Source organism: Gavia stellata, chromosome 8, assembly GCF_030936135.1.
Source record: "Gavia stellata isolate bGavSte3 chromosome 8, bGavSte3.hap2, whole genome shotgun sequence".
Taxonomy (NCBI): domain Eukaryota; kingdom Metazoa; phylum Chordata; class Aves; order Gaviiformes; family Gaviidae; genus Gavia; species Gavia stellata.
In genome coordinates this window covers 28757427-28781425 of record NC_082601.1, presented here as the reverse complement: position 1 = coordinate 28781425, position 23999 = coordinate 28757427, and the positions used below count along the sequence as shown (strand labels likewise).

At 38.5% G+C, this 23999-nt stretch overlaps 1 protein-coding gene across 1 annotated transcript in view; it reads left to right on the top strand.

Annotated features, from left to right (window-relative positions):
* The window catches only part of RAPH1 (Ras association (RalGDS/AF-6) and pleckstrin homology domains 1), a 94722-nt gene that overhangs the window by 33150 nt on the left and 37573 nt on the right, over nucleotides 1-23999 (top strand). Inside the window, exons 2-4 of the mRNA XM_059820375.1 lie at nucleotides 2618-2737; nucleotides 6245-6350; nucleotides 7223-7740. Of these exons, the coding sequence (XP_059676358.1) occupies nucleotides 2618-2737; nucleotides 6245-6350; nucleotides 7223-7740 (744 nt within the window). The remainder of the gene's footprint in view (nucleotides 1-2617; nucleotides 2738-6244; nucleotides 6351-7222; nucleotides 7741-23999) is intronic.

The window sequence follows — 23999 nt, the reverse complement described above, 5'->3', positions numbered from 1 at the left end:
ATATTAGCTGTTTCTTAACTGAGACACTATCCTCTGTGTGCCTTTGCAAGCAAACGTTGACAGGCTCATAGGAAATGCAGCTGACGTTAGGAAGCTTGGGTGGGGACTACAAGGAGCTGGCAAATACTACAGGGTTTAGTGCCAGACTTGCTGACACAACAGTACTTTACTTGTAAAAGTTTTCTTTAGGCTGCTAATTCTGTCTTCGGCGTAACTGGAACTAAAGCAGTGTCTGCGATGCCAAGTTAAAATAACTAAAGCAACAGTTTATGGGAAATGGAGAACGTTGGTTTCTTTCCACAGCTTAGATCCTCAGAAATATTAGTAAAAAGAACAAGCTCCTCTCTTAATGAAAGGATGAGTTATGAACAGTGCCATAGAATGAATGTATTGCAAAACAAGTCCCATCTAACTATAGAGTAAGTGGCACAAACAGCTCAAAGAGGGAAAGGTTAGCAGTATAAAGTATCTGTAAATACCGAGCTCTGTCTGGTTTATATCACAGTTTCCATTTATTTGATTTGCCAGTTCATAGTCATGTTTCTTAAGGCACACTTTTAATACAGCTTCCCTTAGCCTTCAAATAAAAATTCTTTACTTCAAGTGTTTCTAGACCTTGAGAAATGCTATGTTGTCAAATGTGAGCAGTGTTACACAGTTTGACCCTATCACCTTAAGTATAATGTGTTTTGTCTTGACTTCACAATATTTCTGGTCCGTGTAAAAGCCTAAGGAGTAGTAAAGTAAAGCTTTGTAAGGGTGTGAAAGTGGAATCCAGCTTCTGTTTGTTTTGCAGAAGTTCAGGCTGAGTATGAGTTGCTGCTACCCTGCTGTCTCCATTTCTGTATGTGGGAGGGCTTTCAGGTGACATGATGGAGAGGAATCTTGTAGGGGGAGGCATGCCTGACTTACAGAACATGCAGCTCTATTACATAAGCATATTGGCATTTTTTGGATTTCAGCATCACTCTTAGATTTTAGGAAGAGCTTCCTTGCGTTCCCTGGAGTGCTAGAAGTACTTAACAGGACTCAAATCAAGTGTTGGAAGAAATGAGATCAGATGGTGAATTTAATCTGTTCAGTGTTTGCTTGGTGCAGTATGCCATGCCAGGATAGCTTTAATATTATGGTCCCTTTTAAGGTAAGCAGCTGCATTGTGCTCTCCCACAAAAGTAAAATCTCAGTAGGAAACTGAAGTGGCTTGGCCTAGAGCAACTGGATGGTAGTATCTTGCATCTGTGGGAGGCATTGGCTTCTGCTGACCTCAGAATTGTAGATGACCTCTGAAGTCTCCTGTTCCCTGATTATTTTGTCAAGGTAAAGTGAACTATAAGCAATATATAAATAGAAGGAAAGGCTGTTTTTTAAATCATGGAGTATTTTTGCATGAACTATTGTCATGTAAAGTCAAAAATGGATTGAACCATTTTTTCTCTGAGATCACCTTTATCATCTTTCGTAACATCTCTCATCAGTTCAACTCTGCAACACTGTGATGTCTTTCAGACCAAGATTTGTCTTTTTCTGAAGACTAGCACTTAGAAAGTTTGCTTTTAAATCTACGAAATGTCAACTGGTGCTTTCTGAAAGCTATGTAGCAAATTACTATGTAGCCCATGACTTGACCAAATCAAGCTGTACAGCACACTACGAATTTTTTGTGTAGCTCTTGGTGGCGATCTGTTCTCATGTCTCTCTGGACATTCTATAGTGTCTCTCTAGGATTTACTCTTCTGTAGTGCCTGATCACTTCCAAATTGTTGCCTATGTTGTTTTCCCCCCAAACAGATCCTGGGTTTAACCGTGTGGATGTAGCCAGGAAGGCATGTGTGTCTTAGCTCCATATAAGGGGCTTGGAGGACATGTTCAGGGAAGAGAATAGAGGCTTGTTTAACAAAAAATTAATTTCCTTTGCGGTGATAACAGATAACCTTTGAAGAACATTAAATCTTTATCTTGGTCACTCAAATTTGTTGAAAGGAGGAGGGTCTGATAGCTGTAACGGTGAATCTTTGCTTCCAGGGAGGAGTTTCTTTGTTGGGTAAAAATCGTGCAGTATCACTGAAGTGATGTGGACAGTGTCCAAGATTTGAACTGTCTCGTGGGATGTATTGCTGGCATTCTCTGGCCTGTTTAAGCATTTCTGTTTACAGATGTGTAGAGTCAGCTATTTGCAGTGCAGTGAGACTGCACTTCCTGTGGGTTGAATGGTGTTGCTTAACTGTGGTCAGCCGAATTCCTTGGACAAGAGTTGGATTTTTGTAATGTAAAGTTGATGCAGTTTGCCAACAATAGCTGGCAATGAATGCATGTGCAAGGCTAGCATGAAATGATTTCTGATGGGGTATTAAATATTGTGGACTCTGTTCTTCATCTTTTTCTGCATGGTTCTGACAAAAGTGAGCTGCAAGAATGGCTTTGTAATTATCCATTGCAGCTTTCACACTAACTCTTTACTTTTGAGCAGGATAATGAACTGTGAATGTATGCAGTTTTTATAAAGCTTATGGACAGACATATGCTTTGACTTCAGAACACTTTTTCAGCAACTTAGTCGCTGACACCAGTTTTTTTAGGCACTGATATAATTTGAGTATCAAACTTTTATTTTTTTCAGATGGAGCAATTATCAGATGAAGAACTTGACCACGGTGCGGAAGAAGATAGTGATAAGGAAGATCAGGATCTGGACAAGATGTTTGGAGCCTGGCTGGGGGAACTGGACAAACTCACACAGGTTAGGGAGGTTTCAATCATCTCACAGAATAATTCTTAAGTATTATGTTTCTTTTCGGTTGGATGCTAACTACTTAGCACTGCCACCTGCAGCAAGGTAGAGTGTAGCATGTGACCAGCTCACTACTCTCAAAGGTTTCTAAATTGGCTTGTTTTCCCCATCTCAAAGTTGTTCAATTCATTTTTCACTACCTGCTAGTTTGACCTTTCCCAAAGGGTATGATTCCTTCCGACAGCTATGGAATTGGTATTTTGTCCTCATGTATCTAGAGAAACACTGACTTTAGCTGGCTAGAGGTAGACTGTATCTCCAAACATATGGTTGGACATTGTCCAGCTATGGCAGCATTTATTTTTGTTCATATTTGTTGCACCTGAACAGCAATAAGGAACAAGAAAATATGAATATTGCCACTGATGACGTGGTAAGGTGCCCTGATACACCTTAGAGAACTCACCACTATTCCAGAGTACTCTTCCTGCATCAGAGAGGCAGCTGATAGGACATCTTCTTTTGGCACTTCCTCCTTGCTAGTGTTTTTCCTTTCCTTCACAAGCAGATCTTGCATTTTGCATGGTATGCCAGACTCCTGGGGCAATAAGCCATTTCTCTGTGACTGCCTGGTATGTTTTTTTCAGCCATGTGAGCTCACCCTCCTGAATAACGTATTTCATCTTCTCCCTCTTTGTCATGTAGACTTAAGCAAAGGTATGATACCTCAAGTTTCAGTAAGCTAGAGAAGAGGCAGCTTTTCTCATCTTTGTCTTACCTAAAGACTGAAGGAAAATTGAGCTAATAGTGTGACAGCATTTCAAATTCAGGCTCACATCTGTTATCTTCTGGTTAAATCTCTGCCTGCAAGATCTAAATGTAGATAGCAGTCTAGGGGAAAATGATTTTTTTCTGAACTTGTGCATGCAGGGCAATAAAGAATCCTGCCTTTTGAGAAGAATGGAAGACTGAAATAAACTTGTATATCGTAATTCTTGTTGTTTTTTTTAACAACCTGTGAAGGATTTTTAATGGTAAGCAGGAGCTGTTTTGAAGGCATGGGCTCTGTAGATTACCTTGAGTGAGGATCTTCACAGAGGAGCGCAATGGGTAATTGGTCTTAGACCTTTTGTTCTCTGCCCCATTTTTTCCAGGTGTGAGCAGCCTAGAAATATAAGCATACTTTACTTGGGGCTTACAGCTAACTATTGACATACAGACTTTATGGTGGTGTCTCAATTTGTGTGCTGATCCATGCAAAATTCTTAAAACCTGCTAATAGATAGTCAAGGAGAGGGCGCACATTATTTGTTTCTCACTTTCATATTGCTGTACAACAGCCTGCAACATAGCCTGACAGTTGCCTTTCTGTTTTTTGTGACTACTGAGAAGTGACATTTCCCTCAAAACTTTGAATGACCTCATATGGCTTTGTGTAAACAAGTTAATGCAGTTAGTTGTGTCTCAGTTCATTCGTTTGGAAAGTGATCATGTCTTCATGCAGCTGTCCAATAAAGTCCCAATAAAGGGGGGTGATTAGAGCTAATGAGCCCCAAAGTGCATTCTCCTGTAGTCTCAGCATTTGTTGCTATTTATCAGCTGGACTCTAAGAGCAGTAGGAGGAAAGGTTTTTTTGTCCCTGGGTTCCTTGAACTTTAACTTCCTTTTTAGGTTTTCTAAATGTTTATTTGGGGGGGGATTGAAAGTAAGACCCAGATTCCTTTCCAGAGGGAAGTGCTTTGTAAAAGATCTGTAATTGTTAAGATGCCCATGAGATCATTTGATTCACTTTGCCCTCTTTAACTGTTGGTCTAATAAAAGCATTATAAAATGTAGTCACAAAATTTGCAGTGTGGGTGAGCAGTGTTTGGCACTGATGCAGAGTGCTTTAACATTTATCCTGCTCTAGTTACCCTGCTCTGTGGTGCAGGTTAAATGAAGGAAATCTTACCTTGCTTCTCATGATCATTTAGAACTAACCTTTCGGTGCTGTTGCGGTTTTCAGCAGCTCTCCAAACTGCTGGTTTAGCATCATAATGTGTTATGGAGAATGTGCTCTGATAATAGTGAGAGCATATCACATGTGTTTCCAAGGATGTGAAATAACTTAATTATTATTAAATTCAGTAAAACACATTTTAGATGCTTTTAACCAGAATATATTTGCTTTACCAGCAATCTTTTGTGACAGTCTCTGTGTTCAGGCTGAAGGAATGAGCCCTAATTTGCCTCTTCTGTCTCCAGTTTCACTGCTACTTCTAGGGTTATAGACCGATGATATTATTATTACTATTATTGTCATGATCATCATCATTATTTTCAGCTATTCTGTGTGCCACAATATGTAAGTTCCATCAGAGGTACTAGAAGTGAGGTTTTTTCCATCTGGTGGAAAACAAGGTGCTGCATCACTGGCTTCTCCTCATTAAGTGATGATTGACTTCCTAATAATGTGATTTTTTTTTTTTTGGAAGTTCAAGCCAAACTGAGTAGAGAAGGGAGTTCAGCAAAAATACATATTAGGGAAAAAAATAGTGCATTTGATTTTTAACAAAGGCTTGAGTAAAGATGTAGAAAATGGAAATAAAAAGCTTAGGTGAGAAACTTTGTTCTGTTGGAGCTAGAAGATGCTTTTCCTTCAGACAAGCATATCTTCAGGAAAGCTTTATCAGTACAAGCATTGCTTAAATTCAAACCCTCTACAGGCCTCTTGAGCCTCAGTGACAGCAAGAGCTAGATTCCCTATGTAACACTTGTCACTCCAGGGGCACCAGCTCCAGACCCTGTCATGCAACTCTTGGGTCACCAGCTGGATCGTAGTGCCCTACTGCTTGCTACTTACAAAAATGCTGGTATTTATTATAATATTATGCCTATATTAGCCTTCATGACATAACAATTCAATGTATTGGGTAGAAAGATGTCTTGTATCTTTTTTTTAACCTATATTTTCCTAAAAAAATTTATCCTTCATAAACTGGCTTTTACAATTTAACATTTTTCACAGGAAAGGCTTATTGAGAAAAATGTCTTAATTTAGGCAATTTTAAATCCCTTTTAATAAAACAGAATTCTTCATTGAATGCTTTTGTGTGCTTATGCCATGATTATGCTCATAAGCTAACGGCGCATTTCTTAGAGGGCACTACAGTTTGAATGTGTTTAGATAATTGTGTAATTCGCTGCAGAGTTGTTACAGGTAAGCCAGCTGTGTGTGTTTCAAAATAAGGTACTGTGTAGCGCCACTTAAAAATGCATTTGGAATATGCTTTGGTACTTTTGATTCTAAAAAAGAATGTGTTTAACATCTTTTCTCCATTGCACATCTGAAGCTAAATGTCTGTGGTATGGTGACGTATGTTTTCAGTCTAAAGCCTGAAAAAGAGAGTTTTTTTAATATGCCAGGAGTTTTTGAAATTTATTTATTTTAGAGAAAGTTAATTTTCATTCATCTTGAAGATTTGCTTGTCCAGTTCCTTGTCAAACTTTATTCTGCCCTTTTTCTGTCTTTTTCAGAGTTTGGATACAGACAAGCCTGTGGCACCAGTGAAGAGATCACCTCTCCGTCAGGAAACCAATCTTGCTAACTTCTCGTATCGCTTCTCCATGTACAATTTGAATGGTTTGTTGAATTATTTACCCCCTCAAATATTAGTTTAGGAAAAAAACCTGAATGAGAACATTGTAAAATACAAGAACATTTAAATACACTTCTAGCTGAAATGAGAGCATGTTTGCTGAAGGCATTGCTTTCTGATGGCACAGAATTTTGAGTATCCTAAAGCACTATCTTTTACAGCACTTAGTATCTGAGAATTGTAGTATAGTGTTTGTACAGAAATACACGTTCTGCGATCTGGTCTCATGAAAGAATGAATTGGTGTGTATCTGTTAAATGGGAAGAAAGAACAGGTTGCTTCATGGGACAGGATGCAGGAATATAGCTACGGAATGCTTTCACGTTAAACAAAAATCATGTTTTTTCCTTGTCTTAAAATACCTTCCCTTTGTTGTAATACAGGAAGCCTTAATTTAAAGGCTTGAGTATGTGTATAGTATTTTGTGGATTTTTTTTTTTTAAGCAGCGTCACATATCTTGCATTGCTTTAGCAGAAAATGCTTTAGCAAAACACCTACACTTTTTTGAAAAGTTGAGGCACGATATTATGTAAATGTATTTTTAGATTCGGTTCACAGGACAGCAGTTTAAACTTTTCAAATGTAATCTGAACGTTCATAGATGTCTTCTGTCGGCAAAGGTGTTTAAGCTAAATAGTTTAGGGTTTTTTTAATTGCTCTTAGACCAGTCGTGAGTAGTAGTGCAAATAAATTTCCGCTTAGCAGTGAGCAGAGATTTTGCAGTACAGATGGGAAAAGAAAATACAGCTTCCTTTGCTCCCTTACCCTAATCGTTAAATTCGATAACGCGAAGTGAAGAGTTGCACAGACAAATTAAGTAACTCTGCACGTACTGAAAACTCTTGTTTGTTGCAGAAGCCTTGAATCAGGGGGAGACTGTGGATCTAGATGCCCTCATGGCTGATCTCTGTTCCATAGAGCAGGAGCTCAGCAGCATTGGGTCTCATTCAGCAAACAATGCTGCAGTGAAACGCCTTGCCACAGAATCCAAAGCTCAGAAACCACCTGCTAGCCGACCTTCTACTAAGCACAGCAGCATGAAAGGATTATCCTCCTCATCTGGTAAGGTGACTAAACCATCACATGCCAACGTATCTTTGGATGACATCACTGCACAGTTAGAGAAGGCCTCTTTGAGCATGGATGAGGCAGCCCAACAGTCTGTTGCAGAAGACAACAAACCAGGAGTTACTGCTCAGCACAGGAGGACAGCATCTGCTGGCACTGTGAGTGATGCTGAGGTGCGCTCAATCAGTAACTCCTCCCGTTCAAGCATAACCTCTGCAGCTTCCAGCATGGACTCCTTGGATATCGATAAGGTGATGAGACCTCAGGAACTGGACTTGACATCACAAGGGCAACCAATCACTGAGGTAGAGTGTCATTAATTCAAGATTTCGGTTTGGGGTTTTTTTTCCTTCAAACTTTCTCTCCCCACCCCTCTGCCCCCGGCCCCTTATGTTGACATCGTCAGTGCAGCGGGGTTGATTAAGGATTAAGACTGCTTTTACACAGACTGCACGTGCTGTGGCTACTTCTTTCTCTGTTTTTATTTCTGTCTGTAAGGAATCTTTTTAAAGAACGTGTACTACTATTTTTTTAAGGGCTTTCCCCATCTCTTCCTCCTCCTAAGTCAGTCATGGATTTTAATGTTTTATAGTTAATGTTTTTATTCTAAGTAAATCTTGTGTATTGCTTTTAACTTAAATTTGAGGAGCGCACAGCTGTGGAAAAAAGAAAGTACAACTGACAAGACTACTGACCCTGTTAAGTACACTGAATACCTGAAACACATGGAGCAATTTATGAGTGCCTATCTGGAGCTATACTATACCAGTAATTTGCTGCTACTTAATATTCTTGTTTAATGTACGACAGGGAGAACTCTGTGAAGCAATGCACAACACAGTAAAAAAAATTGGGCTGGGATACAGCAATGGCGTTCACCTGGGATTTTGGTGCCTCGGTGTTGCTTAATAAGAGAGGAAACTTCTCTGTAAAAACACAGCCGGTTTGGGGAATGTTGAAAGTGTTGGTGACTTGTGTGAGGAAATGGGGACAATGTTCTGGTGAATTTAGAGAACTTAAACTAGAAGCTGTCTTGTAGAAATATTTGCTGAAACAGAAATCTGGCATGTTCAAAAGTCAGTTGTACTAATATGTGTGTTCTCTTTTACGGGAGAAAACTGGAACAAGCTGAGTTTATTCTAATCAATAATTAACACTAATTTGAATGAGCTGTGCTGAAAGTGTGCCTCTACCCATCTGCAGCAAAAGTTCATCTGATGTAATGAGTGAATGATGCAGGCTTGTCAGTCTAATGATCAACTCATCAAGGTCACACTTAGATTTAAATCTTTATTTGAAATGGTGAGAAATGAATGAGTGACAGTTGAGGTAAACTTTCTTTTTGTATAAAAAGTTGGTGTTCAGTATGTTTTTACTGGAGATTTGTATTGAGTGAAGCAAAACAGAGGTCGATAGAAATGTGTCCTTTTCTCTTTGGAAAGTTAAAATGCAAACCTTTGCATTATTGCTGTAGGCCTAAGTGTTGGAGCCAGCCTGTGACAATCATTGATTATATTGTTGTTTGTTTGTCAATCATTTTCATTTTGTGGTATGACAAGGCTGATTTTTGTTTTTTGGATCCCTGACTGTTACTTATGCTGACTTTTCTCTTCCCACCCTTCCCCCCCCCCCGAAAGTTAAGCAATATTGCATTTTTGTCTCTCCTCAGGCTAAAAAAATATTTACTTGAATTAATTGCTTCTGTAACTTGCATAGCACAAGAAAAACATGAATTCTGCATTTCTTAATTTTCAAAAATGCAGGATGTTTTCTGCAGTTGATTTTGCAGGTCTCATTCTAGATCTCAGCCTCTCTTACTTCAGGAGTGAGATGCTTGAGGCATCTGTAAGATGGCCCTTCTTGTCTCCCAGTTTTTTCAGTTCTTCACAGGGCATAAGTAATCAACAAACTACCTGCTGCACTTAAGTAACTTGATGTTGGTGAATCAAGAGACAGAGGTCAAGAAGTTGCTATGTCTTATATTGCTGCAAGTGTTACAGTTGCTTTTTCAGTGCTTTCTGAGCACTTAGCCGCTGACTGCAAGGCTCCAAATCGCCCCCAAAAGCTTTTCTCACAAAGACATGTGAGAGCTGCCTTTGTAAACCCAGTGATTGCTTCTCATAAGAATGTGGCTATTGTTTCTCTGCCCAGATAAGTTGATAAGAATGATTTCTTTCAAGGAGGTAACCAGAAAGTGTTAGTAATTTGAGAGCTAAATTCTGCTCTCCTCTTGAGAGCAGAAACCTCTACACTCATTAACAGTGCTGCTTTGTTTTTACTCTATCTGTTCTTTTTAATTTCAGTAGTCTGAGGAAGGTGTTCAACTCTTGAGAAATTTTCCCCAAGTTTACAGAATTGGTATTCAACTATTCAGTATTAAAACTGTTATGTGATGGGATGGAACTTTTTACTGTGAAGCAACTTCTTTTTCTCATCACTGGTGAACGTAAAAGGGGAAAATCACATTTGTTTGGAGTTTGTGACAGATTCTGTGGTGGTGGTTTTTAAATGAAATTCACTGTATAAATGGGCAGAAACCCAGGGATTCTTTGGTAGAATCATTGGGTACCAACAAGGAAGTTTATTTCTTTTCATTCATTTAGTGCCTGAAAACTACTGTTTAGGGGTTTATTAATCTTCATGGCTAGGTTGTTGAACCAAAACATCTTTTCCTAGTAGGGCTGAATTCTACCCTCCCACCCGCACAGTTGACTCAATGGTGCTGTTTCAAATGGAGGACATCCCCCTGAGGAAGTAGCCTTTGAAGAAGACCTAGTGCCCATGTAGGAAAAAAAAAACCCATTTTTTTATGCAGAAAATGGGAGAGGCTATTACTTCATGGCCAATCTGTTGTGAGATTTGTTACTCTCACATAGTGCTGTAAGTTTCTTTTTGCCTGTCTTCTTGAGACCATCTGTAGTTGAGCTGACCTTTAAAATTTTTCTTTGCTGCTATGGCTCTTACGAAAGAGGTCAGTGACTTGGCAGCTCTGCCCTTTTGACCGATCCTTCCTGTCCTCTCCAGACAGTATAGGGACTTCAGAAAGTCATCCTTTCTTCTGCAACTTAATGTTATGCTCTTCCTCTTGTGATTCTAATAAAACTAAGTAAAACGGAAGGCTGTTTTGATAGGAGGAAATACTTGTCTGAAAAAGGAAATAAAGCTTTGCAGTTATTAACTTCAGTATTCTATCTTAAATACACAACAGAACCATTTTTTAAGAGCTCTCTGACCTGGAAATGTAGGGAAATCCTGTGAAAGAACGGCCATGCACTGGCCTACTGAAGGTATGTATAGTCTAGTGTACTTTCTGACTCATGATAGTGGCAAATATTGTGCAAAGAGGCTGCAATTCCACAGCTTCCAAAAATGGGGGGATGTGACTTCCCTTTCCTCTCTTTCTTCCTTCCCCAAAGCTCTTATTTATACTGTCTCGCCTCCTCTCTTGTCCCAGCTTTGGCACTTACTGGTATTTAACACACCAGAACTTACCACTTTTATTCTGGGGCTCATTGTGTGTGATTTGGGTGAATTGCATTGGCTCAGACGGGTCTGATGTGTGCTGGTGCTTGATGTAGCCAAGAACTGGAGGCTGGAAGGGAGAGCAGGAATACACCTATTGGTGGTAATGGATTATTCAAATCTTTTTGCCTGAGCAATTGGACAGGCACCTTAGTGTTGTTGTCGTCTTACTCTTCCTCCTAGCAGTCTGTGCTGTAGGAACTTCCTGGGGTTGGAGATACATCAGCATCATTACAGATGATAACTCTCGGTGATCCTGTTGGCTAGGATCATCCTTGTTCTCGTTCTGAATTTGTCTCTATGACACTTTCAGGAGAGTTGACTGGAATTCCCTGGGTTGTCTAAAATCATGGTTTTATTAGTTGTCATCATGATTTGTTTGATTTTTCCCCCTTCCGTAACGATTCTTAACACTATCTCTTTGGATGCTGTGAACATTAATGTCTTCAAAGACTATTGCTTTGTAGTCTCGAGATCTTGTCTTGGTGGTACTAAGTATTGTCTGTCTGCACTTAATGTTACAGAATCACAGAATCACTACGGTTGGAAAAGACCTGTAAGATCATCAAGTCCAACCTGGGGGGGAAAAAAAAAAAACCACAAAACAAAACAAAAAAACCAAACACACAAACAACCCACGCAAGCCAACCACCACACAACAACAACAAGGCACAACACACCAAAAACCAACCCACTCAACACCACACAGCACCATGTCCATCAAGCTACATCCCACAATGCCACATCCACACGCTCCTTGAATACCTCCAGGGAGGGTGACTCTACCACCTCCCTGGGCAGCTTGTTCCAATGTTTCACCACTCTCTCAGTAAAGAACTTTTTCCTAATATCTAGCCTGAACCTCCCCTGGCGCAACTTGAGGCCATTTCCTCTAGTCCTGTCACTAGTCACTTGGGAGAAGAGACCAGCACCCACCTCTCTGCAACCCCCCTGCAGGTAGTTGTAGAGAGCGATAAGGTCTCCCCTCAGCCTCCTCTTCTCCAGACCGAACAACCCCAGCTCCCTCAGCCGCTCCTCATAAGACTTGTGTTCCAGACCCCTCACCAGCTTCGTCGCCCTTCTCTGGACACGCTCCAGCACCTCCATGTCTTTCTTGTAGTGAGGGGCCCAAAACTGAACACAGTAGTCGAGGTGCGGCCTCACCAGAGCCGAGTACAGAGGCATGATCACCTCCCTACTCCTGCTGGCCACACCATTTCTGATACAGGCCAGGATGCCGTTGGCCTTCTTGGCCACCTGGGCACACTGCTGGCTCATATTCAGCCGGCTGTCGATCAACACCCCCAGGTCCTTTTCTGCGGGGGAACTTTCCAGCCACTCATCCCCAAGCCTGTAGCGTTGCCTGGCGTTGTTGTGGCCAAAGTGTAGAACCCGGCACTTGGCCTTATTGAACTTCATCCGGTTGGCCTCAGCCCATCGATCCAGCCTGTCCAGATCCCTCTGCAACAAGATCCCTCTGTTCTTGTCTTCAGTCTCCTCTAAGCATTACTGAATAAGAAAAGTTGTTTCCACCCCAACCCCCCTGTAATTTTTGCTAAATTTAAATTTGTCTTTCACAAAATTATTTCCCAAATCCTGCTTGAACAGTATTTTTTTCTTAAATTGGTAGGTTACGTTTTGTCTTGTGTGCTTTTAGTTGTGTAATGAATAGCATACACTTTAAGTCTTGGTTTCTGCGTGTGGGATACTTGAACGTAGACTGAATGAGTGATGTAATAGCATGAGTTAAAGGTAGGGGAAGTGATGACTATATGACTAACTTGTCCCCTCCACCCACACATATTATCTTTTTCCTTCTTCCTTAGGTCTTTCTGCCACCAAGAAATTGTTTCTGTTTTCAGTAAGCTGTGCAATAGGAGAAGAAAGTAGTGGGGAGAGAGTAGAGAACTGTGTTGGTCATGCTCATGTAGCTAGTTATGTCTGATCGGTGAAAGGGTCCATTCATAGACAGTCATTTGTTACTGTCCTGCATATACTCAGTGAAGAGGTTGCAGATAAGTTTGAAGTCTGCCATCTGGTCTGGCACAGGACAGCATCACTGCCCCTCCCTCCTAACACGATGGAGTTTATGTCTGTAACCCAGTTTGCACAGCTGAGAGATTCTGACTTACATACGAAGATAATGCATAATTTAGCAGTTGGTAATGCTGCATGACTTTTTAAATTGTTTTATTAATTTTTTTTTAGCTTTTACTTAAATTCATTGTAGTTTTAGACTTGATGTATAAGAGGTGAAAATCATGACAGAGGACAGCCAGTGCATTAAAACTACAGGTTCTTTGCTTCACTTGGCAGAGAAGGGTGGCAATATAGAGTAAATGTTAACTTTTCTTTCAGGGAAAACAAGGGAGCTTTGGGGGCATGACAGTTAGTAATGGTTGTAACATAAGCTCGGCACACATAGACAAATCTGTATTGGCTAATAACTGCTGTTGGATAAAGTGGAAAAATTTAAATGGGCATAAGGAAAGACAAAGTTTTGTGTTCCATAGCAATTTTGCCTTTGTTCTTGTATAGCCATGTTGTCACGAAAAGAATACTTGCTACACCGTGGTATAAAGCAGAAGCTTTTCTACTCATTAAAGATTATTGTAGGTCATATTTTATGTGTGATTACTAAATGTTGCGTTGTATGAAAATGTAGTTAACTGTTTCTGTATGCAGAGAAATCAACCCATAATACATATGGTCTTTGGTAGGCAGCAGGGTCTTAAAATAGAGTTAGGTTGCTGAACCTCACATATTATTTGTAGGTGATTTAAAGAACAGTTGTGCTCTGTTTTAGCTCTTGGAGGAATAGAGCATTTTTGGCTCTTGTATTTTGGGAGTTTAAGGTTTGAGTAGTTTTCCTTATGTTCCATGTTTTGTTAGCAGATGCGAAGGATGTTAGTCTGATTTGTGACAGTAGTCACAGATATGCAACAAACAAGGCATGACAGACATTTGTTTTGTGTTTCTTCTAAAGACTCTTAAAAAAATCAAATTCATTTTCTGCCAGTTCTATGATGTCCTTCGTTTTGTACACAAAGTGTATTCTGGAGTGTTTCCAGTTAATCCTTTTCCTAAGCTGAAAATAGTCAATGGAAAGACCTAATTTGAAACACAATTAGACCATCTCTTCCTCTTTCTTTTTTCCAATTATTAGTCACAAAGTGTTTTTTAGTAAGTCAACAATAAAGGAAATTTGTGCATATCTATCGTCTTGAAGCATTACCTTGGCTTCCAATTTTGTTGGCATAAGAAGTGTGAGCCATCCAGTTTTCAAATGTTTGAAATACATGTAAAATGACTCTTCACTTGCCAGATTTTTGGAGGCTTTCAAAACATCCTCTGAGATAAACGTATCAGTTTATGAAATATAAACAATATGTATGTATTTTGGTAATCAAATGTGCTTGGCTATTCATCATGAAGTTTATGCATGACAGTAAAACAGTTTTTTTCATATGATGCACTAGAACCCAAAGATTACTAATATACTCTTCCCAATGCCTGCAAAACTAGCACCTAAACTTTTTTTTCATGTTATACTTATGGAATCTGCAAAGCAAATGATGGGAAGGGATTATTATTTTTTTCGTAAGAATTTTGAATTGGAATCTAAGGGAGATGTTCTAAAAGTTTAAATTACTGCACATGCATGGAATGGTAGGTTTTAAAAATTGGGGTATATAGATTTAAAGTAAGTGAAAGGGAAATTAAAACCTACACATTGTCCTTGTAATAAACCTTGATTTTTGGTAAATCTTGATTTTTTTTCTGATCAGTATATCTGACTTATTTCATAGCCATGAATTTAAAATTTACCCTGTAACTTTTTTCCATATAGGAGGTCACTAATTAAAATGTAGCAGGAACCGTAAAACATGTAAGAACATACTTATCTTCTGTGATTGCCTGTTAACTTTGCCTCACACTGATGGATAAGCTTATAAGTTCCCTCCGTGGAAGGAACAGGAAAATGGGCAGTATGATATATGTCTTATTTGGCATTGCTGGCTGGCAAAGCTGTTATCAACTCAAAAATTACAGTTATGGTGTATTTTGTTACCTTAAGTATAAATATTAAAGGCATTGTCTATGCCTAAATGCTGTTCTTTTTGGTGGTTCTGTGATGTTGGAGTCTTTTGTGGACGAGCAACTGAATGACTCAAACTCTGCTATCCCAAATGCATTTATCTGCAGTTAAAACTGCTTCAGAAACTTTCCCGGTAGCCCCTTGCATGTGGCAGTAGTGAGATGACTGTCTCCAGCAAAGTTGTATTATATCAGTTGGAATTTGTCTGTGGTGTGCTTGGCCTTTCTTCCATTGTGTTCCTCTGTAGATACCAAACACTTGCTGGTTTCTATTCTCCAGCTGTTCTGACTTTAAGATGAAGGCACATAGTTCAGGGTTCATCAGCCTTCACTCTCTGGTTGCAGTAGACTCCTGCCTATCACAAGAAAAGAATGTGAGCTGGTGGCAGTGGTAGTCAGCTGAGCTGGCACCCTCTTAAAATGGTTAGACTTCTGTGTGTGTATGTACATGTGCCATTTTGATTAGTAATGCTAACAGTAAAACAGCTGCTGTTGCTGATGGAAGCTGTCTGCAGTCCAGTGACCTTTTTTATCCTTTTAGCGTCCCCTCCTGCATTGATTAGAGAAGTTGCTGTCACCAGACTTCATCAGTTGTAGAAGACCGTTTGATTGGGTGCTGTGTAAATAACTACATTTTAAAATAAATCTCACTGCTTTCATTCTGGTTCCACAGCACTTTAGAAGAATACTTGTGTTCATGATGGGATTTATTGAGAAAAAAATACATCATTGATACAGACAAGTTGCTCAGAGGTTGGAACTCTTACTAGATTCATCTGCAAGAGACAAAATACTGTAGATCAATGACCAAGTAAATCTAGGCAACATACCTCTTGGAAGAAGCAGTCTTGGACCAAGCCGCTAGGCCTGAGTTGAGAAGTGAGAATTCTTGCCTTATGATGTTACCAAATTTTGTCAAAAGCACTGCACAGAGTTGTATGCTTTGGTTGCAGTTTCCAGTGAAGATATCACTCTACAAGTTGTGATTAATTAATGGAGCTTTTAAAAGAGCCGATTTCTTTGTAGATACACCAGTCCACTTAAAACCAAGACAAATTCCTTTACTTTTTTTGCAACATCTAATTAGATTAGGGAAGAGAAATACTACATCTGTAGGAAATTAGCAACAGATTGCTTGTTTGTCCTTATTTCAGGTTGCCAAAAATCAAATTTGGAACAGATGACAAAAATTAAGAACACAGCAGCTGATTGTGGTACATTAAACTCTTAAGAGGAGAAAAGAATTTATGCAGTTTTCTTCAGTTGCAAATACTTCTAACTTATAGGATGAAAACTAGGGTTTGTCAGGCTTGTAAAGGAGTTTGAACCCAAAAAATGAGACTTCATGTTGTGAAGAAACAACTGGCCTTTTAGCTGTGTCAGTGTTGTGCATGATGGTTAGTGTTTAGTCTGTTACAGTATAGTAAAAGTTGTCCGCACATACAAAGAAAAGTCTTATTTTTAGTTAACCAAATCTACAGCCTTGGTTACAGTTTCCTGTGTTGGGCATTTACTAGTCTCATGTTTGTAAAAGCTATTCAAGATTTTAGACCAGCCACATCAGTGGTTCGCTTTATGAATGCAGGTTTAATTTTTTTCATATGGCTTATCTGCTTTGAACCAAAAGGGTAGATTTGTGACTTTTAATTCCCCAGCTGTGTATACCTGTTCTCTTCTACTGATTGATCTTTGGATGATTTGATGTCTACAGTCATTTTTTTTTTTAGGAGTGAATCATAGTTCAGAAGTCAGCAGACATATATGCAAATGTTACTTAATACAGTTACTACTTAGTGTGAAAGGCAGCAGATTCAAACAAAACCAATTAAAGCTATGTGTACTTTTATTCCTTAGGTTTCTTAGCTGCTTTGATGTCTTGTTTTCTGTGCTGCAGGTAGAGCCCTTCACAGGATGACATATCTGATGTTCTTTCTCTAACTAATGCAATTATGCATGAGTTAGTCGTACTAACGTTTGGGTTTTTTTTTTCCTTCTTCTTTCAGTCTTCCACTTAATGCATGTCTTCTTGGACAGATCAGACAACCATTTTCTGTGAAATTATACTCCATCTTACTTTTTCCTTTTATTTTTTTATTTTTGGGAAAATTCCCCTGCTTGAAACCTTCTCCCTGCAGACAAACTTGATTTGGGATTCATGTTTGGTTTATGCTAATTTAGGTCCATGCCACTGCTGAATTGGGCAGTCTTGCCCAATCTTGTATTGGCACTAGTGTTTGTGCAGCTGCCTAGTGATTTGGATCAGCTTGTGGTCTCCCTGAAAAATAATCCTTCTGAATTAGTTGTTCATTGATCCACTGGACTGCATGGTCAAAATCACTGCTGTCCATACAAAAGAGATGCGAGAGCATATGGTTGGGGGAAGGTCAGGACTGCCTCTTTCTTGTGGCAGTTTAGTTTTAAATTTCTTAAAACCAGTAGTGAAACTAAGGTTGAACTGAACTTGGGCTCGACAGGGAAGCATCACAACCTGACCTGGGAGGTGAATGGACTAGCGAATAGGGCACCTCATGCGCATGGTGCAGTAGTTTCTTAATTTGAAATGTCCATAGACATGTTTCTTAAATTGTGGCAAATTTCAATAGGGTTAGACTGTAACTGCCAGAACTGGCATGAGGTTATAAGCGCTCCTAGTAGTTAATAAATACTTGCTGTAAATTAATATATATATTTTGTGTGTGTGTGTGTTTTGGGTTTTGTTTTTTTTTTTTTTTTTTTTTAAGTTGTAAAGTTGAACACTTAGAGTTAGGAAATTCTAGTTGCCTGCAGTGAAATGGAGTTGCACAAGTTCCAGGAGGAGGGGTGGCCACTTGGGAGCACAGAGTAATAGCTCCAGATTCTCACTTCCCGTGTCTGACTCCAATATGCTTTACAGCAGCCAGGCATTGCCATTTCAAGAAGGCTTCTGTACTCTCCCACCATGGACCCAAGCGTTCCCAAACTTGGCCAATCTCTTGTTCAAGGTTAGTAGTCTGCAGTCCAGTTGAAGGGCGGTGCTCTGTGAGAGGATGCAGCCTTAAGGTTTTTTTAATTGTGATGCTCGAGCCTTCACTCAGACTTTATGGACTACAATTTTAATTCTAAAGGCTTATGCTCAGACAAATTTGGGTAACTTCCCATAGGACAGCACAAAGCAAGTCTTTGAGGATGCCCCTGCCAATAATCTATTTCATGGTCAGATGTGCAGAGGTCTTTAAAAACATCTATATTTTAAATTAGATGCACCTTCCTTTCCTCTCTTGGAAATACTTCATCTAATATAAATGACTAGTAATCATCCTATAACAGTAACCCATCATGGAAAATTTCTGTCTTAGTGGTTATAGCTTGGCAAAATTTTTATAAGTAACTGAAAACACATCTTGTATGTGGAAGTATCAGGCAGCTCTGTTATCTAATGCTGCTGCTTCAGTTTCCAAGTGTTTATTTTCCTTTTCTGAGGTTTTGATAAGAAAAAACTGTAAACCCTTTTGCATCTGTCAAACCTTAACTGTGTAACTCCATTACCAAAATTAACATGCCTGAAACAAATACTTTTGTACCTTTGAAGGAAAAGGAGCAAGTGTTGGATGACATACTGGAAATCTTAGACACTCTGCTTTTTAGTAGTGTAATGTTCAATTTTTGATCACTTGACAAGCTTCTTAATATGAAGTTGTTACTACCATGAACATTTTGTCCTGAGCCACAAATGTCTTTTATCTTTACTTTTTTTTTCCTTCCCTTACTGAAGATTATGGAAATACAGAAATACTTCCTCTTCATTTCTTTTCAAATGAATTACAGTGTGAGGGCGCTCCGAGATCTAAAATAGTATGACCAACTGGAAATAAGATAAATATCTACTAAATGGACATTCTTCTTACATGTACTTAATACACTCTGGTGACAATTACTATGCTATTTACTGGTATGGAGGAACTGACATGGGAAGCAGATAAGCTTGTGTAAAGTGAAAGTATGTTTTTTTTCTGTTTGTAGTGTTTAGAGAAATTAACTCTCAGTTGTTGGCTTAGTGGGCAAGTGGTTGTGCAAAGAGAATGTTACCTGGGTTTATTTTCTGATTTGTTTCAACAAAAGTAGAAAAAGTGTGTTGTGTGTGCCCGCAGATGTTTTACTGCAGTGCTTTTATCTGAGATTATTGACTGTTTCCCCTCTTACTGTCATTGAAACCATACTTGTATCCTATCTCCCTTCTCCCTTCACATAGGAGAGAGCCTGAATCTCCTCTTGTCTTCAAGTCATTGATCATTTGTCCATAAGAAATTTGGATGAGGGACACTGCAGCTTCTTAATCTAGTTTTGTTTCCTTTGCTTAAGTTAGTTGTCATCACTGCTTCTTTCTTTCCTCTTCTGTGCGATAATAAAGCCTTTCTTTCTCCTCCCTCCCTTTCCCCTCTTCCCCTTTTGCATCCTTCCCTCCACATTTTCCTACATTTTTACTGTTTCTATGGGACATTACATCAATCAGTCCAAGCATCCCATTTAACTTCCCAGAAGAGGAAGCTGAATTGACTCCTGTAAGTTATTATGACATTTTTATATGCCTTCTGTTTATGTCAATAGTTGTGTCAATTTGCCTGCAACAGAAAAATCACATTAGTGACTTCAGTTTAATTCATTAGTGTCACAACAGTGCAGTAGTAAGGTAACCATGTATATCATTACAGCCAAGCTTTTTAGTCATCTTTAAGTTGATCATTGCCTATTTTTTAGTTATTAATTGGGAAAGCCTACTTAATAACTGAAGTATGATTGCTCTTGGCAGTCATAGAATCATGGAATGGAATCATAGAATCATTTAGGTTGGAAAAGGCCTTTAAGATCGTCAAGTCCAACCGTAAACCTAACACTGCCAAGTCCACCACTAAACCATGTCCCTAAGTGCCACATCTACACCTCTTTTAAATACCTCCAGGCATGGTGACTCAACTACCTCCCTGGGCAGCCTGTTCCAATGTTTGACAACCCTTTCAGTGAAGAAATTTTTCCTAATACCTAGTCTAAACCTCCCCTGGCGCAACTTGTGGCCATTTCCTCTTGTCCTATCACTTGTTACTTGGGAGAAGAGACCAACACCCACCTTGCTACAACCTCCTTTCAGGTAGTTGTAGAGAGCGATAAGGTCTCCCCTCAGCCTCCTTTTCTCCAGGCTAAACAACCCCCATTGCAAAGGAAAGCAGAAAATGGATTTTTTGAATTAGATGTTCATCGTTTTATATTGTATGCTCTTATACATTCCATATGAACACATAATGTCAAAGAGTTTGCAAAGAAAAATTTCAGTTCTCCTTTCTTATCTTTCTCCCCCTTTGGGACAAAATTACAAAATTTATGTCTAAAATGTTTCTAATTCTTGAGTTCTCTTTGGAAAATAGTGGATTCTGATTCTTTAAGCTGGAGTCTAAATAATTCATCGTACTGAGGTAGTTGAAACTTAGTTTTCAGCAAAGTTTTGCAAGCGTATAGCTCTCTGTTGGACAGTGGTTACTCAGTTTCCCTCATTTTAGTTAGTTTCTTAGGGACAGAAAGAGGCTTTTAAAAAAAGATATTTGTAGCCTTTCTCAACTCTCATATTAAATCCAAAATAGCGGCACAAGAGTGCCACCAGCTGGTTTAATTAGATGTATGTGTTAATGTTAAATTGTTAAGAGTTTTGCAAGAAATGTGGTGAGATATTTATGTACACAAGTCCTCAGTGTCTTCTCATTGTCTTTTTTCCCTTTTTTTTTTTTAATGTAATGAGGTAAGTTATTCTGTGATACATACCTGGAGTGGATGATGTCTTCGAACCTACAGATAATATTTAACCAGAATGGAGTTTTTAACATATTTAAGGCATTAGAACAATAAGGTAAAATGCCTTAGAAGATTGCCAGGTCATCTTTTTCTTACACTTACCACCCAATATTTGTTCATTATTTGTAAATCAACAGTGTAAAGAACTTACTTGGCACCTTTCATACTGTATTGTACTGTTTTTATACCCTGCATGTATTTATTTTGAGCCCTTACCTTAAAATTAGAGGAATTAGATACAACTCTGTCTTTAGTGATGAGATTGAGTCTTTCTAAATTTGTCCTACTTAATTCTGTACTCAGTAATAATTGGGTGTGTAACAAGAAAATGGATCAGTGTTCGATATGAATGTGATTGTCAAGGTTTTGCAAAAATGTGCAAGTAGAATTGAAGAAATGAGGCAATGCAGCAATGTATATAGCATGTTACCTGTGAACTGATGGCCTGCTACAGTTGCAAGATAGGCTACACAGCCTGCATCCTTCAGAACCTACCTAGACAGCTTAGTTTATCACCTCTTCTGAAAGGATCTTCACTTCTTAAAATCCACCCATCAGTTACTGTCTGAAAAATAATTCTAATATACTCAGTAATTCAGTGATAGTTTAGAAATCATTTCAGGATTTGGAGGTTTTTTTTGAAACTGGCTTTCATACTAATACCTCAGAACCTCAAGAACTGAAACAACCCACTGAACTTTTCATAAAGGAACTGACAAAGAGTGTAGGGGAGAAAATCTTGAGCTTTTGGCCATGTAGAGGATTACTTGTTGTTTAGTATAATGCAACAAATTATATTCTGAAAATCTGAAAGGTATTCTCATTTTCCTGGTTAGTCCATCTGTTCCATCATGTTTAGCAAACTTGTTTTGTAGATGTAGAGTTGGTGATGGGTGTAAAAATGTTTCAGCATTGAAAAAGCTTTCTGGCATAAGCAGTTACTTTGTATTTGAGAGGAGTATTGTGTTGAGTTCTCTGAAAGTACTCTGAAATGCAATATTCAACAGCTGGTCCATGAATTTCTGGTATATAGGCCTGAAGATAATGGATGTTACATTCCTGTCTTCAAAGAAAAGATATAGGAAATCTTTGAAGTCCAAAACATAATCTGGAACAAGACTATATTCCATGTTTTTATAAACATCAGGGCTAGCTGTCTTTGCTGCATAAACTACATATGAAAACTATTTAAAATTTTTTGTCCTAACAGCATCTAGAACTTTTAAATGTTAATGTTACTCAAATCTGGTTTTCTATGTTGTGATTATCTATACCAGCTAAAGTTCATTATGGAGACATTAGTAGGCTTGTTTATATGCTTTTTTGTTAGTTCTGATATTTTGATCATTGTACCCCATTTTTTGTTGTAAAAATGTTTCTGTACTTTATACTTTGTGCACAGCTGTGTTGTCATCCCTTCAGAAAGGTATACATTTAAATTTATAGAATGTTAATGTTCTGATCAGCATATCTTTTCTAGTGTTTTGAGGATTTTTTTTTTTTTTTTGGTATTTTGAGCATCTGTAGTTTTCAGTGTGACTTGGAATGATTGCTCCTGGGAGTTACAGTAGAAAACAGTCCAAAACAGTCATCACTCCAATGTCTGATTATATTTCTTGTATAAAATGAGTTAAACGCATGATTTTCCTATTTTTTGATAGTTTTCTTTTAACTATTTTTTTCTCTATCCAGGTCTTTTGAAGTAAATTGAGTTTCTGAAACTTAGTTCAAAGTCAGTGCTTCCTCATAATACAGAACAAAAACATAATTGAATAGCTTTTTATGTATTGTGTAAAAATTGTCCCCAAAAGAAGCGATTTTGGTACAAAAAGAAGTTGCAAGCGTATTTGATACCTGATGGTAGGCTTCATATTTGCTTTTTTTAGGGAAGGAAGAGTATTTTCTGAAGATTATAAAGAAACAAACTTAGTGAGGTTCAGTCTCCAGCATAGCTAATATTATGGCCTGTCCAGTGTTACTGTTGTAAAGTCTTTTAGCACAGTTTATATTGACGGATTTTTCACTTAAACCATTTTTGTGGAAGTGCAAATTACATGATTTGATGACGTGACAAGGAGAAAAATGTCGTCTTGCCTCTTAAGAATCCTCTTAAAGCCCTATCACATTTCCCTTCCTGGATGCTTACCGGGCTGTGGTATTTTGAGTTCTGCCTGAGCAGTGGTGTTCTCAGATTAACTGGGAATCCTAAGTGGAGTCTGCCTCAGTATTCATCATTTGAAATATCAAAGTAGAAGTGTTGGTTTTAAAATTCTTTTGTTGACAGAGTGGTTTTCCTCTTTTAGTAGAAAATCTTAATATCTGCTAATGCCTATTAAGTGAATTTTTTCTATGTATGGTGGAAATAACTTTGGGAAGCTTTTTCATTTGCACTGCATTTGCATTAGTCATTTTATACAAAAACTTATGAAAAGGTATGGCTGTAACTGATGGCTGGATTTTACTGAGAAAGCTATCCTATAAAAAATACAGCTTTAAAAAACCTGCTAGTTAGAAGTAAAGAATTATAGCTAACTTTCGACTGTGCACACGTTATATAAGTCTTTGACTCATTGTTATTCATGTTGAATAAGCTTCACTGAGTATTTTACTGAATGCAGCAATTAAATAGTCTTCCAACAGTGTTACAACCTAGCTCTTCTATAACTTCATGCTTACTATAAAGAACTGCAAGTTTTTGCCTTCTCTGAAGCTTTTGTCAAATTTTGATAATTACATTATGTTCCAAACTACTTTTACCTTCCAAGGATATTTTAATATTCTGGTTGTTTGACAATTTTTAAAAAAATTTAAACTGAAAATACCCATTATAATAAATGATGGCCTTGTACTGTGGAAGCAGTCAGCTTACTGCAACAGGATAGAAAAATGCATGGCATTGAGGGGGTGGGGGGGACAGGACATACTACTTTGTGTAAATGGAATTGTTTTTATATCCTAAATGAACCTAAGACAATGCACTGGGGGAGAGAATTCTTTGTTGCCAGGGTGTGAGTTCTCATTGTTGTGATGGGAGCAGGTGGAAGGATAACAGATGCTTTTCATGGTGGAAGACTAGAAATGTCTACTTAGGAGTAATTAATGTTTTTGTTTTCCTAGATTTCATTGG